This window comes from Rattus rattus, chromosome 3 (genome assembly GCF_011064425.1).
Source record: "Rattus rattus isolate New Zealand chromosome 3, Rrattus_CSIRO_v1, whole genome shotgun sequence".
NCBI lineage: Eukaryota > Metazoa > Chordata > Mammalia > Rodentia > Muridae > Rattus > Rattus rattus.
The window spans coordinates 52,438,531-52,454,975 of record NC_046156.1 but is presented as its reverse complement, the minus strand read 5'-3'; the positions used below and the strand labels follow the sequence as shown (position 1 = coordinate 52,454,975).

At 42.9% G+C, this 16,445-nt stretch overlaps 1 protein-coding gene across 1 annotated transcript; it reads right to left on the bottom strand.

The window, feature by feature from the left end:
- Positions 1–235: 235 nt before the first annotated feature.
- On the bottom strand, positions 236–8,352 carry Ddx20 (DEAD-box helicase 20). Its single transcript, XM_032897564.1, has 11 exons — positions 7,977–8,352; positions 7,493–7,587; positions 5,737–5,905; positions 5,063–5,177; positions 4,804–4,946; positions 4,541–4,679; positions 4,390–4,448; positions 2,835–2,917; positions 2,435–2,540; positions 2,231–2,332; positions 236–1,675 (listed from the first exon to the last, which is right to left on the bottom strand). Exons 1-11 carry the CDS (start codon positions 8,275–8,277, stop codon positions 513–515), a joined length of 2,475 nt encoding a protein of 824 aa, XP_032753455.1. The 5' UTR covers positions 8,278–8,352; the 3' UTR covers positions 236–512.
- Positions 8,353–16,445: the final 8,093 nt, after the last annotated feature.

The following is a 16,445-nucleotide window of genomic DNA, read 5'->3' as shown; positions in this document are numbered from 1 at the left end:
TGAGAAATGGCTCAGGGGTTAAGAGTACTGGCTGCTCTTTCAGAGCAAAGTTCAATTCCCAGCAATCATATGGTGGCTTGTAACTATCTATGAGGAGATCTGGTGCCCTCTTCTGGTCTGCAGGATACATACAGGAAGAATGCTCTCTATATAATAAATCTTTACCAAAAAAAAAAAAAAAAAAAAAAAAGGAAATGTAGTGTAATCCTTTTGTAAGAAACTTGATGCCATTAAATTCAAATTTTAACTGTTTTTATTTTGTTTTTTAAGTAAGGAGTGGCATATGTCACCTTTTTAAAGGTTTCTTTTGGGACCAGCCTACATGAAGTGGCACCTTGGGGGGGTCTTTAGAGCCAAGTTCTAAAAATAATCTGAAAAATAATTGTGTCCCAGTAGAAAGCCTCAAGTCCTCTCAAGTTCCTCCAAAATGCCACTGAATCCTACTTGCTCTAGGTGAAGAATGTGTATCTAATGATCTGTTGACAGTCAACAGTCTCAGGCACATGCTAACCTCACTGGTTACCACGCATCATTTCTTGTAGATAAACTGTATTCATATGGTAGGCAGCCATCCAGCTCGGATGTCTCTGAGCATTCCAATAGTATGAATGGGAAGCAGCAGCATAATATTCTTGCCATGCCCTGTAATACGCTCTCCAGTACTCCTCATAATCCTGGTAGGGATCTGAAGAACTCGCGTTTGTTTCCCTGTGACAGTCATGCCAACCCTCTTCCTGGGCTTCTGTCTGTACTCGGTAGGAGGAGCGCCGTGGTGGGTTTCTCCGACTTGGTTTAGACCTTTGGTTAGCACCTTCTTTATGCCTTGCCTTTACCTGGGTTTCAGGGGATTCTTGATACTCCACTTGAGTCGGGATATCATTTCCATTCTGAATTTGTTCCAAAGACAGAGGGCCACCCACAGAAGTACATTCAGAGTCTTTCAACTGAGTGTCAGAAGAGCCTTCCAAGTAAGACTTATTGCCTTTGCTCTGGGAAGAAGTCCTGGAGCTGCAAGAGTCGCTCTCACTCTCTGAGTCTCCAGACTGGCTACTACTCACCAACATCTGCACTCTGTCTGCAGAAACTCTGTTTCTCACAAAACCATTCTGAGGATTCACAGTCTGAGCCCCAGGTCCTGTGTAGTGCCGGATAATTTCCACAGGTTTCTCTAAGCCCTCTTTAATATAGTGTTCATAATCTTCTACCAGTTCTGCAAAAGTCAAAGCACTCGGCTGATGGACTTTAAAGGAAGACAGACAAGGAATCTTAGGGAGTGACCCAGGTGAGGTCTCTTTGGCCTGGTGCTGGCTGGTACTGGAGGAGTCCTCAGCAGAGGTCTGAACAGAGTTCTTAACTTGCTCTTCTGGATGTGTGGTACAGCCCAACTCCTGTGGTGGAGCTGCCTTTTCTAGGATCCCACACTCTGAGTGGCTTTTCACAGGAAGCTTTTGTTTGCCATGCTTTGATTTGGCTGACAGTGTAGATACAGAAGTGTTTCTGGGGGAAGGCATATGGCTACCAGGAGTTCTTTGAGACTGGAAGGCTCGCTCTGGTTTTTGAACTTGCTTTTTTGGGGACTGGGTAGATATACTTGGTGAGCTGTAAGTGTGCATCGCAGCTTTAACTTCCACATCGCAATCCAAGCATTCTTCCATCAAGCCAGCAGGAATAGGATCTACATAAAGGAGAATGAGAAATTCTCAGCCCAGGCATGGTGGTGCACACCTTAAATCCCAGCACTAGAGGCAGATGAATCTGAGTTAGAAGCCACTCAAAAATAAAATAAAACTGCAAAAACCTGTATACAGTAGAATATTTTTCACGTGTCAAGTAGTTAGCTTTTAATCTCTACTTATCAGTTAACACTTTTACTTAACGTATATGTTAAGGTATGCCCAAATGTCCTAATCTACAAGACCCAGATTAGCAACACTATGTACTTCACAGGTTTGTGGTAAAAATTAATGAACATATAATTTTTATTATGTCTGTATTATCATTACAACTGTAAGAATGTCAAAACTTTTGACTAATGGGCATGGTGGTATATACCTTTAATCCCAGCACTCAGGAGACAGAGGGAGGCAGATCTCTGTGAGTTCAAGGCCAATCTAGTCTACATAGTGGGTTCTAGGATAGTCAGAGCTACATAAAGAGATCCTGCCTCAAAATAAATAAATAAAACAATAATATTATAATAAAAGAATGTCAAAAGGAAACAAACATATACCTGGTAAAGGGAGAAGGTTGATATTACATTTCTGGGCAATTTTCATCATCATATTTTCTTCTTCCCCTCTACAACAGTAGGTCACTGTCAGTCCCAATGTGCCTAAGAGTAAAGCATGACATAGTAACTCATTTCTACAGAAACAACAGTCTAAGTACCTTTCACATCAGTCTTGTTAAAGCACTAATCTTCCTTTGTCCTTACCAAAACGGCCAGCTCTGCCAATCCGATGCATGTAAGTCTCCCAGTCTAACGGCACATCCAGATTTACAACTAGATTCACCTTCTCCGCATCAATCCCACGGGAAGTCTTAAAGATAAATGTTTGTATTAGTTACAGCATGGCTACCAATGCACACTATGCTCTTCTGATATAACCCAAAGCCATATTTAAAATGGGCAAATATTTAGGATTCAGAGGAAAAGAAATCTATTTCCAATGAGTAAGTAGAACTAAACTTATTAAACACATTTTTATGAAAGCACTTTCCCCAGAACCTAAAAGATGATTCTTATTTCTGGTACCTGTTAGGTACCTACATGAAATAGGACAGCAGCCTGATAACAACACATGCTAAGACCAACAGTCACCCAGGAGCTTTACCAAATCTGTAGAAATGAGGACTCTGCAATGAAACTGCTTCAGTTTAGCCATAGCATCAAGGCGCTGATTCTGATTCATGTTACCTAGAAAGACCCCATCCCCAAAAACATTACTTAAAACACCTAAGCAAGCCAGGTGTAGTGGTACACATTTGTTGTCATCCTAACATTTAAGAGTTCAAGGCCAGCCTAAACTCTGTAGGATCCCATCTCAAGAACATCAACAAAAACTTTAAGATATATTTATCAAACCCACAATAAGATTCATAATTTTCAGTCTTCCCTCCCCCACCCCCCACAGAGCTGGGGACCGAACCCAGGGCCTTGTGCTTGCTAGGCAAGCGCTCTACCACTGAGCTAAATCCCCAACCCCATAATTTTCAGTCTTAATGTTTTACAGGAATATACCAGCCAATTAGTTAATTCTGTCTTGTGCAAATTTGAGTGCTAAAATCTAAAGTTGATATTTTTCAAAGTATGATTTAGGTTATCAATTTGAAAATCAAAAATCAATTTTAAATGGTAACATTACAAAGTCTAACAAATACTTAGGGGAAACATATTCTTCCCAACTATTTACAAATCTTGGTTTTAAGATCTGTGAGTTTGTGTGTGCTTGTGTCTCTGTGTCTGACTGTATGCAGCTGCCTGTGCCTATGCACGCAGAGGCCAGGAGAGGGCATCAGATCCCCAGGAGTAAGAATACTACCTGGCTTGTCATGTGGGTGTTGAGATCCAAATTCTGTGCACAGGATGGCACAGAGGGCTTTTAACACTGATTCCTCTTTACAGCCCACAAATCTGGTTTTGAAATGTGACCCAGAGTTAAGTAAGCTATCAGCCTACTAAGAAATAGTCTAACATACTGAGCATGCTCCAGCTAACAAGTTAAAAATTACACTACAACATATAAAACTGAAAGGATCTCACTGACCAAAAACTCTTTAAATCTTTTCTATTAATCCAGCAATTAATAAACCCTGTGGGTGAAGTGAGTTACTTCTGCCTTCCACAGACCATTAAGGCAAATCACAGCCAAGGTACAGCTCAGCAGAAGAGCACTTACATATAAAAGACCAAGTGTGATGGTGGGGGGAGAAGATGGATCAAAACCCAGCTAGTCTTGCCATGTTTATTTTCTATGCAGTCTATACTGACCAAAAACATAACAGGCAAATATGGCCTTACGCCCATGACCTTCCTGCCTCTGTTTCTTGAGCACATGCAACACCATATACCGTGTTTAATTTTTAGCATTTTAATAATGATTTGATTATATTGAAGAAACAAAATATGTCTCAAGACAATGAGGTGTATTTTATAGTACTAAATTCTTCACAAATATAATTCAGAGATTTTAATTAAAATGTTAAGTATTTCCAAACCCTGATTTTTCTAAGTTGTTACTATACACCAAGTTACTCCTTCAAAACAAAAGACACACACAAACACGCACACACAAAGAAAATAGGAGACTGACTTCACACACACATGTTTTTTCTCTCTTGACATGGAAGGCTTCAATATATTAAACAAAAACAAAGCGCTGAACTTGCCTGAAATGCATTCAGTAGGAAAACCTTTAGAAGAGAGGATATCAGCCAAGTGTTGAGCTCTACAAAAAAAAGAAAAAGGTTTACAACTTTCAACTACTGCCCCATGCCTGTTCTTTAGTTTTTTAAAGTTCCCTAGACTAAGTTATATTACCTGCTATGCAAATTAGAAAACACCAAAGCTTGATTAAATGGGATTTTACTAAAAAGTTCCTGTAAGTGCTGAGTCTTTTCCTCAAAAATCTTATGAGCCAAAGGGTAAGAGTTGACAACTTGGTAGTACTGCTTCAAACCTATAAAGAAGTCAAGAGTCCCAGTTAAAACAAATACATCTGGTAAATTCCAATAACAACTAGCCAATTAGACGAGGGAAAGCTCTAGAACATCAAAAACTGATAATGTAAAATCTATACATACCTATCAGACTTGGATCACTGGGATTCAATCTTACAAAAGTGGGATCTCTCATATACCTTGTCAAAGCATTAGCCAAAATTTCAGGGTAAGTAGCAGACACTGCCAACATTTGTTTACTGGCAGGCAAAGAGGAGTAAATCCAACTGTTAAAATATAGGAAAACACATACCGTGAAAATTATGCAGACAGCAAACACTCCCTGGAAAAGCTAGACAGATGCTTCGGTACAGCGTTTTTGTATTCAGGTTAGTTTTCTTACTTTATTTGCTCCTGGAAACTGCCTTCTTCTAAAAGCTTATCTGCTTCATCAAGAATAAAGAGACGGATACTGCCTGGATTCAGGTAGTCAAGTTCTATGAGCTGTTTAATTCTACCTATATGGCAGGAAAACAACAAAACCTGAAATATTTATGACATATCAAGTCTGTACAAACCTCAGGAGTGCTTTACTCTATTTATCCACAGGTTACACTGCTCAGTGTCCTCAGTGTAGTCACATACTCCCTCAGGATCTTAGTAATCTTAAATTCTCATCTTGTTTGAACCCATTCTTTTCCCCTCACTTGTCATCACAACAAACATGGAAAATAAACATGACTACTATCAAAATGCTTGGATCCTAGATTCTGATTCTGAGTGGTTTATGAGCAGATTACCAGAGGGAATAACAAAAGAAACTTCAATCCATGGCTTAAACAGGCTTCCTAAAGTCACTTCAGGTCTCAGAAACCGACCCATGTGTCTTCTCCCACACTCTTTGGAATGGAGATGAGTAGGTCCTGTTGATAACCCAGCCATGTGTCTCACTGGTCTAATGCTCCCCATTATGCTGAAGGTAATGATCCCCATCACCAAAGACGCCCATTTGCTATTGCCATGTTCACTGTTCTATCCTTCAAGAGCATTGGCTACCAACAGCTATTAGTGACTTACCAGGAGAGCCAACAGCAATATGACACTTTTTAAGTCTGGTTTTATCTTGCGATAATGGAGTCCCTCCAATAAAGACATGACATTCTAATCCTTCCATTTTTATTCCAATGGCTGTGATAACAGAATGTATCTGAACAGCAATTTCTCTTGTGGGAGCCAATATCAAAATCTAATCAGAAAACAATATTTTAACAAGTCAGAGGAATACATTTGAGTGATGCAATCATTGTGATGGTCTACTTTTCATTTTAAGACAAAAGAAAATATCCCATGTATTTATTCAGTTAACAACTATTAAGGGTGGTGGTACATGCCTTTAATCCCAGGACCTGAGAAGCAGAGGCACTTTGGATCTCTGAGTCCCAGGCCAGGCTGAACTACAAAGGTAGGTTCCAGGGCAGCCAGAGCTATTATACAGAGAAACCTGCCTCAAAAACAAAACAAAACAAACAAATAAATATATATAGGAGTGTTGGTATGCACAGGTGATTCTACTACTTGGAAGCAGAAATAGGATTGCCTCAAGTTGAAGACCGGTCTATTCCAGATTTCAGACCAACTAGGACAAGCCTGCCTCAAACAAAAAGATTTTAAGAGCCCTATAAGGAAGTAACATTTGAGAAGAAACCTCAATATCCGGCATAGAGCTAGTTGTGGAACACACTAATGCTTCAAGAGAGAAAAAGCAAACTCAAAGGTAGTAAGATACACATGAAGAACAGCAGGAAGGCCTGTGTACTCCTGCAAGGTAACTATTGGAAATAACATACTGCTTAAAAGGAAAAAATAGGAATAAGACTTTTTTAAAAAGTCCCTTAACTCTAGGTATACATGATAGATTTGGGGTTTTGGTACTTTATTCTCTTTTTCTTAATTCTGATTTTTCCCAATTATAAAAAATTATGTACTATTACTTTGTTACACACACACACACACACAGCCACTCATTATTTTAACAATATAAAGACCCTAGTTAAAAACACGAAATTTACTCAACTTTGGAATTTCATCTGCTGCCAACTACCACAAAGCCAAAACTTTCAAACACACTCTAATTTGCAAACAGGCTAGCCAATGTCCTTAAAAAGTATACTCAGTATCCCTCAGGATTTGGTGTATATAGAACTCAGATACTAGACAACAAATACAAGAATCCTGGGTTTAAAGGAACTATTATTGAAGATCCATCATCATAAAAGCCACTTCTTGAACTTAAAATGAAGTCAGCCATCACTACAACACTCCAGACAGTGTTAGGATCACATCTAATTCACTGTTTAACCCCTAGTGCCTACGATACCATTCATATGTAACACTGGCCGAACAAAGCTTTTTAATGACCCAAATCTACTAATTTCAGTAGGGTAATCTTAAAACCATCAGAGGCAACCTAGAAAATGAGAGATCAATACAACACACTAGCAAGGCTTTGAGAATAATCCGAAATTTCTGCCCTATCATAGCATATGATCCAGAACTTCTACCTTCTATGTCTAATCCCAATCCAGTCAGTAACAGAATTTTTAATTGTGTAATGATTCCAATTGACAAACAGTCAAGATGTACTTATTACAGAAAATTACAAGTTTAAAATACTAATAATGATATTCTTGGCCACCTCGATTACTTCTGTAACTTTCATGTGCTTTGGTTCCCGTTCATAAAACTCACCATCTGTAGGAGCTACTAGTTTTTCATGACTCTCAATAGAGTCCACGTGCTACACACAATCTTCTGGATCCTGAGTTAAACTCACCTGAGTACTATAGTTTTCAAGAATAAGAGAGTCCAGAGCAATGGTGGAGAATACACAAGTTTTTCCAGTGCCAGATTTAGCTTGAACAATTAAATCTGTTCGGAAGAAAAGAATTATATATGTATCATTACCGAGATTCACTGAAGCCACCAGATACCAGGTACCAAATAGGGGAAAAGAGAACGAACAGGTTCTTTCGTATGAGCACCTAGTTGCCACCTGTATTTTAGTTGACTCTCACACGTGCAGGAGGCGTGCTTGATACCTCAATCTCTTAACCACCGAGCTATTTCTCCTGCCCCTTGCCCCCTGAATCTCTACCGCTGATCTTCTCCAACTTGGACTCCAGGCTAGAAATAAGCATCTTAAGCATCTTCAAATTCAATTGCGCGCCTACAGCCTGGTCTGAGCCCTGCAATGGCGCGGACCGGGAGCTCTCTGGGGCCACGCCGCCACCTTGCCTCCGGCTGGCCCTGGTCCTCACCGAGCCCGCAGCGCCCCAGCGGGATGGCCTTGAGCTGCACGGGAGAGGGCCTCTCGAAGCCGGCCGCCCGCAGCCCCTCCAGCACCGGCCGCGACAGCAGCAAGGACTCGAAGTCCGCAGGCTCCGCCAGCACCACGTCCCCCGTACGTGTGCGCGGCCCGCCGATGTCGTGAGCGGTCCGCAGGTTCCACGGGGAGGCGGGAGTTGGCTCCGCAGCCGGAACCGGCACGGCCTCAAGCTCCGCCGCCATAGCGGACTCGGAGGTTGTAGAGGCCGGTAGAGCTTCAAACGCCGCCGCCATGGTAGCCGCGCCTCCAGATCTCGCGATATTTACAGTTGAGGCGGGGCCCCTGGGAGCGAGAAGGAGAAAAACTTTATTGGCTGTTTCCCCGAGAAGACACGGACACACCTGGAAGTGGAGGGGAAGAACGGAAGTCGGAGGCTGACACTCTAGCGGGAGAAAAAAAAATGTAGCCTGAGGAAGAAGCGGGAAGAGCGAGGGAAGATTAGGCTACCAGTGTGTTGCCGCCCGCGGCCTGCAGAGGGCGTCGCGTGCCCTTGGTGGGCGCGCCGCCCACCTCCCGCGGCTCTGAGGGACAGGCCGCGCCGCGCTGCTCCAGAATCGAGCGTCCACTAGACGCTTTGTGACGCAGCTCGCGAGTTGGTCGCCGCCCGGGCTGGAGTCGGCTCCCTGGGTCGAGCTCGACTGTAAGCCAGGCCGTCTTCGCTCTCCATAACCTTTCTCATGGTCCCTGTGGTCTCAGACAGCGCCCGGAAACGACGGCATTTACCACGCCAGCACAGCCCTGTCACGTAGGTGCCCCCGGCGCTTAGCACAGTGCGGAGCGCGTGACCGGAGTCGCCTAGTATTTAAGTGGAAGCCTGAACTGGATGCCAACCCCTAGGGTCTGCTTGATCGCTCGCTCGAAACCCTAGGCTAATAGACGTCTCGGGTTCAACGGGTCTTTTGTGTGCCCTTCTTCCGTTCTCGGGTGGGCAACTAGCACACCATTTACCCTTCCTCTAGACCCGCTCATGTCCTACCCTGTCAAAGAGGCCTTTCTTGAAATATTAAGTCGCTTCCATCCTGACTGCTTCTTGGGCTTTCCCATTATTCCCACCACTAACCCCATGTTTGATTATTTGGTTTGATTAGCATAGTTGGTGGGTTTGTTTTCTAAATCAGAGTCTCCCTATGCCGGCTCAGGCTGGCCTCACATTGGAAATCCTCCTGGCTCAACTTTTCAAATACTGAGATGACAGGTGTGTGCCACCATACCTGTCAGTTTCTTCATGATAACTACCTATGTTGATTGTCTCCCCCACTTTCCACGAGGACAGAAAGCTGTTCTGATTTGTTCTCTTCTGTCTGGTAAGAGAAACATAATCTGACACGTACTAAACAATACTGTTTTTTGAAAGAACTCTTAGAACAAAGCTTTAGTTAGGCTTCCAAATTTAAGCATATCTATTACTTTTCTCATTGACGATGATGGACTGAGCCTCAGAACCTGTAAACCAACCCCAGTAAATGTCCTTTAAAAAGTTGCCTTGGTTATGGTGTCTCTTTACAGCAATGGAAACACTAAGACAGATGCTGATGCTTAGAAATTAACAAAGCACCAAGCAAGCATCCTCTATCCACATGAAGAAGAACTAAAGATTTCAAGGTTCCTCTTAGTTACCCACATCTGTCACACACCTAATCCACAAATGACAAATCTGAGAAATCCTTTTTGCTTTGCCCTCACCCTCTTTTGTCTCCAAATGTTTCATCCACTCCTTTTCAATCTCCATAGTATCTACCTTGGTCTTTTGGTCATCCTAACTATTGCAAAACCCTTCTAGATTGGCCTTCCTATCCAGACTCTTTTCTGTCCAGACCACAAACCTCAGAGCCATAGAAATGACTTCTTTCCTCTTTCTTTTTCCTAAGAGTTAAACCCAGGATGTTGGCATACTAACTTTACTGTTTAACCACATTCCCAGTTCAAGAGTAAAACTCACTTCTCCCTTCCTCTCTTAATTTCTTTTCCTGATTCGGTGACAAAAGCAACTTTAGGGAAAAGGGTTTTGTTTTTGGTTTTCTGCACCATGGTTCAAGATATAGTCCTTTACGGTGGGAGAGTGAAGGCAGTAGGAACTTGAAGCAGCTGGTCACGTTACATCTACTTTCAGGAAGCAGAAGACAGTGAGTGTTTGCTAGTGTGAAGCTGCTTTCTTCAGTTTATACATGCCAGGATCCCATACCAGAGAATGGTCCTGCCCACGTAGGATGTCTTCCCACATCAATCAACCCAAGAGAGACAATCACCCAAGGGCTGCTCAAAGGCCCTCCTCCAGGACACTCTCGATCCTGTCAAGTGGATGGTTAATACTAACCGTTATATTTCCTTTCTCTTTTCAAGATATTGTCCCACGTAGATTTATAGAATCATCAGAAACAAGCTTTTTAAGGTGATGAACTGATAAATAGAGTGGAAGTTACAGTGGGGTAGTAAGCAGCTTTATAAAGGAAGGAAATTCAGGCAAATGCTATGGATGAACCTTGAGGACCTTCTGCCAAATAAGTTAGCCAGTTAGAGGAGAACTACTCTACGCACCCTCGTCTTATGTGAGGCTGTTGAGTGAATCAGATTTATAGATGTAGAAAATAGAATGGTTGTTAAAAGTAGGAAGAAAAACAAAAGAGTTATTTAATGGGTTCAGAGTTTGAGATTTGCAAGACAAAAATCCTGTTTCTCATCAATGTAAGTTAGCATTGGAACTGTACACTTAAAAATGACCAAGATACTAAACTTGGCAAGTGATTTGACCACAACTTTTTAAAAACATGGCTTTTAAAATTTTACAAAATTATGGAAGATGGCTCGTGAGATAAAGGTGCATGCTTCTAAGCCTGACTACTCAAGAAATCCACATGGTGGAAGGATAGAATTGACTCCTGCAAGTGATCTCTCTCTCTCTCTCTCTCTCTCTCTCTCTCTCTCACACACACACACACACACACACACACACACACACACACACACACACACACACACAGGCATATGCACATACCCACACAAATATTACATACATACATACATACATACATACATACATACATACATACATACGGTACTTTTTTTTAAATGTGTGTAATGAAAAGTACCCAGAAGAACGTATACTGTAGTAATAAAGGCATTTAACCCTAAGAAGTGGGAGGAGAGGATTCTAGTATTCATTTTTGTCTACTTTTATATTATTTGGCATTTTCAGAAGAAAAGACATTTTGAATGTAGTTTTTAAAACCACAAAAATGAGGTTAACTGTTTAACAGCTTGAATGGGCAGTGAAACAACATGTAGACAAGGCAGCTTGTACTTTCTAGTCTAGCACTTGAGAATCTGAGGCAAGAGGATTAGCACAAGTTTGAGGTTAGCCTAGGCCATATAATGAGTTCTAGACTAGCCTGGGCTACAGAGTAAATACATATCTGGGAAGGGTCATTGATAACGTCTTTGAAAAGATCATTGCTTGTGTCTTCAGGTATTCAGTCTGTGCCCTGTGCTTCAGAATTTTAACCCCAGAAAGCAAAACAGAGAAATGGGGTCCTATAAGCATGAATTTTGAAGTTCTGGTGGGATGCTCTGTAGAGAGAAGCAAAGCAAAGAGAACAGAGAAAGCAAATAAGAAAGGAGATGCCAGAGCGGTTGATGCTGGTGGAGGGTGATTATGATGGGATAAATGAGATGGTCATGATGATGGTGGCTGTGGTGACAGCTAACATCTATTAGACTCGCATTCCCTGAGGAGCTCCCTCCTCCAAGAGATGGGTCCTATCGTCTCCATCTTAAAGTTCAAGAAGGTAAGGCACTTACCCACCTGACACACCTATGACTCACAGCAGTGTTACGGCAGGATATCCATAAAGACACAATAGTGCCACTCCCATCACCGTGGTAACTCACAGCTGTCTGATTGGACTGAAGGCCCACGCAACAGGAGCAGAACCACATCTGGTACTAGAACCTAGCTCGACTTCCTGGGGCTAGTGAGGCGATGGATCTTAGAAGAGAACCTCCTAACACTGCTTTGCTAGACCAGCATAGTCCCTAGCTGCATTTCTAAATCTTATTCTTTAACTCATAGGCAAGTGTAGTTTTATTAAAGAAGCTTCTCTTAGCAGGATGGCAGTGGTGCATGTCTTTAATTCCAACACCCAGGAGGCAGAAGCAGGCAGATCTCTGAGCAAAAGAGATCTGAAAAAAGAGATCAAAAAAGAGTCTGAGACAACAATGACATCCTGAAGAAGAAATGGACTTCGTAGACCTGTGCTCGGCAATGGCTCAGAGACACTGGGAGAAGTCCTCAGCAGCCAGACAAATGCTCCAGCCTTCCAGTAGTCACAGGGCTCTGTCATCATGGAGGTAGGGAAGGACGCAGGCTGTTCTCCAAACAGGCCCAAGGATTTACTAGGCCTGCAATAGCTTTGGGACAGATAATGCTCACATCCTGGCTGTGCTCCATGCAAGGAGTGGCGATCAAGGGGGGTCCGAAAGATGGGAGACTTTTCCAAAAACTTGTTGGGTTGTTGTGGTCCAACCTCAGATGCTGCTCCTGCTGCCCTTTAAACACTACCTCAGACTTCACTCTGGAAACAGACCTAGTCCTGCCACGTGAATTGTTTACATTTTCTGCCTCACAATAAACTATCAACTTCTCAAGGAATTTTGTCACCCTAAGCTCTCCATCCCAGCACCAGCCTCAGGCTTTGGGAGACCTAGGAAATACTGAATGACTGACACATTCCTGCTGAAAGTTCTCTTCTGGACCTTGTGCATTTAGCAATAGTTCTGTGAAACTCATGCCAATCACAGTCAAAGAACCTGGCTCTTAACATTTTACACTTTTATAGACATTCTGTTAGTACATTTGTTGTTTATGATGTTTTACAGGTACAAATATTGCAATTCTGTTATTTGGGTTAAATTGTATTATATTTAAAAACAAGGGCTGGAGAGATGGCTCAGAGGATAAGAGCACTGACTGCTCTTCCAGAGGTCTTGAGTTCAATTCCCAGCAACCACGTGGTGGTTCATAACCATCTGTAATGGGATCTGATGCCCTCTTCTGGTGTGTCTGTAGACAGATGCAATGTACTGATATAAATAAATCTTTAAGTTTTTTTTTTTTCTTTTCTTTTTTTCGGAGCTGGGGACCGAACCCAGGACCTTGCGCTTGCTAGGCAAGCGCTCTACCACTGAGCTAAATCCCCAACCCATAAATAAATCTTTAAAAACAAGACAAAACAAAAAAAAATCCTTCAGGAGTTGAAATTTGCAGCAATGTTATGTCTTAAACACAAGTGCTCTAAGATAAAGCACAAAGGCAAAAGATAGTTGGAATGCAGATGGGATGTGAGGGTGACACAGTTAATGGGTAGATTGTGTCAGTCTCCTGGCCTCTGGCAGGGTCTCTAACTATCTGGGCTTCTCAATGGCATTGAAGTCTACCTACCTCCTGCAACCAGACCTAAATCTTTAATGTCTCGTAACTTGTAATGTCTCTGGTACTTTGTCCATGCCATGCCAGTAAAGACTCTCTAGGAACCCTGAGAGGGAGAGACATCTGTGAACTGAAGAAGTAAGAGAGTAAGAGTGAGACTTGGGCCCAGAATAGGTACAGAGATTCATGGTGACTTCTTCTAAGCCAAAGAAGAGGCTAAAAGGATCTCTCTGGTAGGATGCTAAGGAAGGCTGGTGTTGAAGCTGCCCCGGCATTTAAGGATCACTGGGGGAATGTGGTAAGCAGAGAAGAAAACTGAATTATTACAGCCACTTCTACTCATTTGACCCTCAAACCAACTGCAATATATTTGGATTAATCCACGCATAGTTTTTCATTCATCCACACAAATCTTCTAACACCTCCTACTAAGTATTCAAATGCTGAAGATGGAAAAAACAGAACAAAACAATTAGAGCCAATGACCTCAATGACAACAGATGATCTCTTTCCACTGGAAGTACAGGGTACTACAGAAGTCAAGACTAACCAGCTAACCAAGGTGTGGAGAGTTAGGAAGACCTAAGGGTCAAAATTAGGACTGATTGAAAATGAGCCAAGTTAGAAACCTTGGTCGGTAGAAGTTCATTCCTCCCTAATAGAGAAGTCCTGTGTCAAAGTAACATGATAGAACAAGTCCACAAATTTCGCATGTACCCAAGCTTCTATCCTGCTAACCAAATGATTGCTCTCGCTCCAACCGTGATATCTGCATTCCAGACGTTAGGATGAAGGAAGTGTCAAAATAGAAAGATAGAGGTCTTTATGCCAGGTGCCCCCTTACACTTATTTATTTTGTTTTATGAATATGACTGTTCTGCTTATATGTATGTTTGGATGCACCACATATGTGACCACTGTCCTGGAATAGTGGTCATATATTGGTTGTGAGCCGCCATGTAGTGTTGGGAGTCGAATCTAGGGCCTCTTCAAGGACAGTCTTTTAACTGCTGAGCCATCTCTCCAGCCTGAGAAAGCCCTCTTTTAAGAAGGAGTGTTCTCAGAAAGCTACTACACTTCTACACGAATTTCAGTGACCAGAACTGGCTTCAAGGGAGACTGGGAATTATATTTGTAGGAATCACTTCTTTCTCTCCATTGTGTGAGTTCTGGAAATTGAATTCAGATCATCAGACTTGGCAGTAAGCACTTTTGCCCAAGGAGACTTCTTGCTGGGCCCATGGGAAATATATTTTTCCCCAACAATCCATGCTCGTCTAACTGCAGGTTAGAAAGGAGTCTATGACTACAGAAGGGGATGGGGGATAACGTATGAGGCAACTGAGAGTTTTCCACCTCTTCCAAGAGTTTGTGTAATCTATAAAACTCCAGAGAATGAACAGAAGCTGTTGATCTTATCACAGGAAAAACCAGAGGCCTTAAGATTCAGAAGGCCACAGCACAACACACTTCTAATTTTCATGTTTACTGTGGTGTGTGTGTGTGTGTGTGTGTGTGTGTGTGAGAGAGAGAGAGAGAGAGAGAGAGAGAGAGAGAGAGAGAGAGAGAGAGAGAGAATGAGTGGGTGTTTTGCCTGAATGAGTATCTGCATTTGTGTTCCTGGTGCCCGAGGAGACCAGAACATGGTGTCACATCCCCTGTAACTGGAGTAACAGAGTTGCGAGCTGCCATGTGGATTCTGGACATTGAACTTGAGCAGTTCATGTCTTTAACCACTGAGACATCTCTCCAGACCCCAGAGCACACTCTAAAATGTCTTAGAATGAGAATGGAAGGAGAGTGAGTATTAGTTGCTTTTCTCATTGCTGGGACCTGACAGAAGTAATTCAGTGAGCTGAGATTTACTTCACAAATCCAGAGGGCGCTGTCTGTCCTGACCTGGGAGGCATGGTGTCTGGGGTAGTTGGAGCAGCTTTGTCTGGGGCATCAGGAGCTGTTGCTGCTCTATTTTTTCACATCTTGGCAAACCAGAAAGCACGCAGTAAGACCAGGAGAAGGACTGAGCCACCATCCCCAAGGTCCATTCTCAGCATCCCACATCCCCTCCCTACACAGGCCTCACGTCCCCCACCTCTCCAGAACTACACCACAAGCTGAGGACCAAGTGCTCAAATACATGAGCCTGTTGGAGACATCTCACATTTAAACTATAACAGAATGAGCTTTAAGAAGACAAGAGGGATGAGCTGAAGGCCAGGTTTTATTACCCAAAGAGACTTTTAATGCAATGGAAAGGAACTCCTTACTACCCTGTGGTAACCCCTCAGAAGAGAGTAACCTCGTCAGGATCCCAGAGCTTAGGCTTAGATCTGCCTAGCAGCAAAGCCCAGGACTCCTACTTCTGCTTGTCCTAAAAGAGCTGGCAGCCCAGCCAGGGGAAAAGATCAAGCATGAAACATGCAGGTAGCACAAGCTGGTGTGAAATCATATGCACCACTGACATTTGTCAGGTCCTCCGTTGCTCTGTGTGGCTGTCATGTGGGAGTGAGAAGTTCTTAGAAACTGAGGGAGACAGCATTGGGTATTCAGAGCAGCGACTTCCTTGTTCCCCCATCCTTCTCATCCTCGCACCAAGTCCAAGTGCTTTAAAGGATACATGAAACTCTGAGGAAAACTGTGCCCTTGACCCATTTCCCTATGCCCCGCGCTGAGGGGGTGGCATCAGTACCTGGAGTTGAAGCTGGTGTCCCTGAAAGGTGGGGCTGATCTTCTCTACTTCTCCTGTGGAATGAAGCTTCTCCCCCCAACTCCTCCTCAGGCAGTGGGGGTGGCAGGAGAGCTTAGGAGGCAGGCTGGAAGCTATTCTGGGTACTGGAACAGTCTGTGTAGGGGTGTGGAAACATGAAGAACCTCAATAGCTTAAAGAAGGTGAGTCCTTCAGTGTGAACGGAGGCTGGGGCGGCAGCAGTTCCGGGAAGTGAGGCTAGAAGGGATGTTTTGACTCCATCTTATGGAACG

What these genes read in the sequence shown, in the direction of transcription:
- Ddx20 (XM_032897564.1), bottom strand. Translation starts at nt 8,277, where the DNA reads ATGGCGGCGGCGTTTGAAGCTCTACCGGCCTCTACAACCTCCGAGTCC. An exon ending in AGTTTCCAGGAGCAAATAAA is followed by an intron (nt 4,947 to 5,062) that starts GTAAGAAAACTA and finishes ATATTTTAACAG; the next exon opens with TTGGATTTACTCCTCTTTGC. An exon ending in TGGCAGAGCTGGCCGTTTTG is followed by an intron (nt 2,333 to 2,434) that starts GTAAGGACAAAG and finishes CTTTACTCTTAG; the next exon opens with GCACATTGGGACTGACAGTG.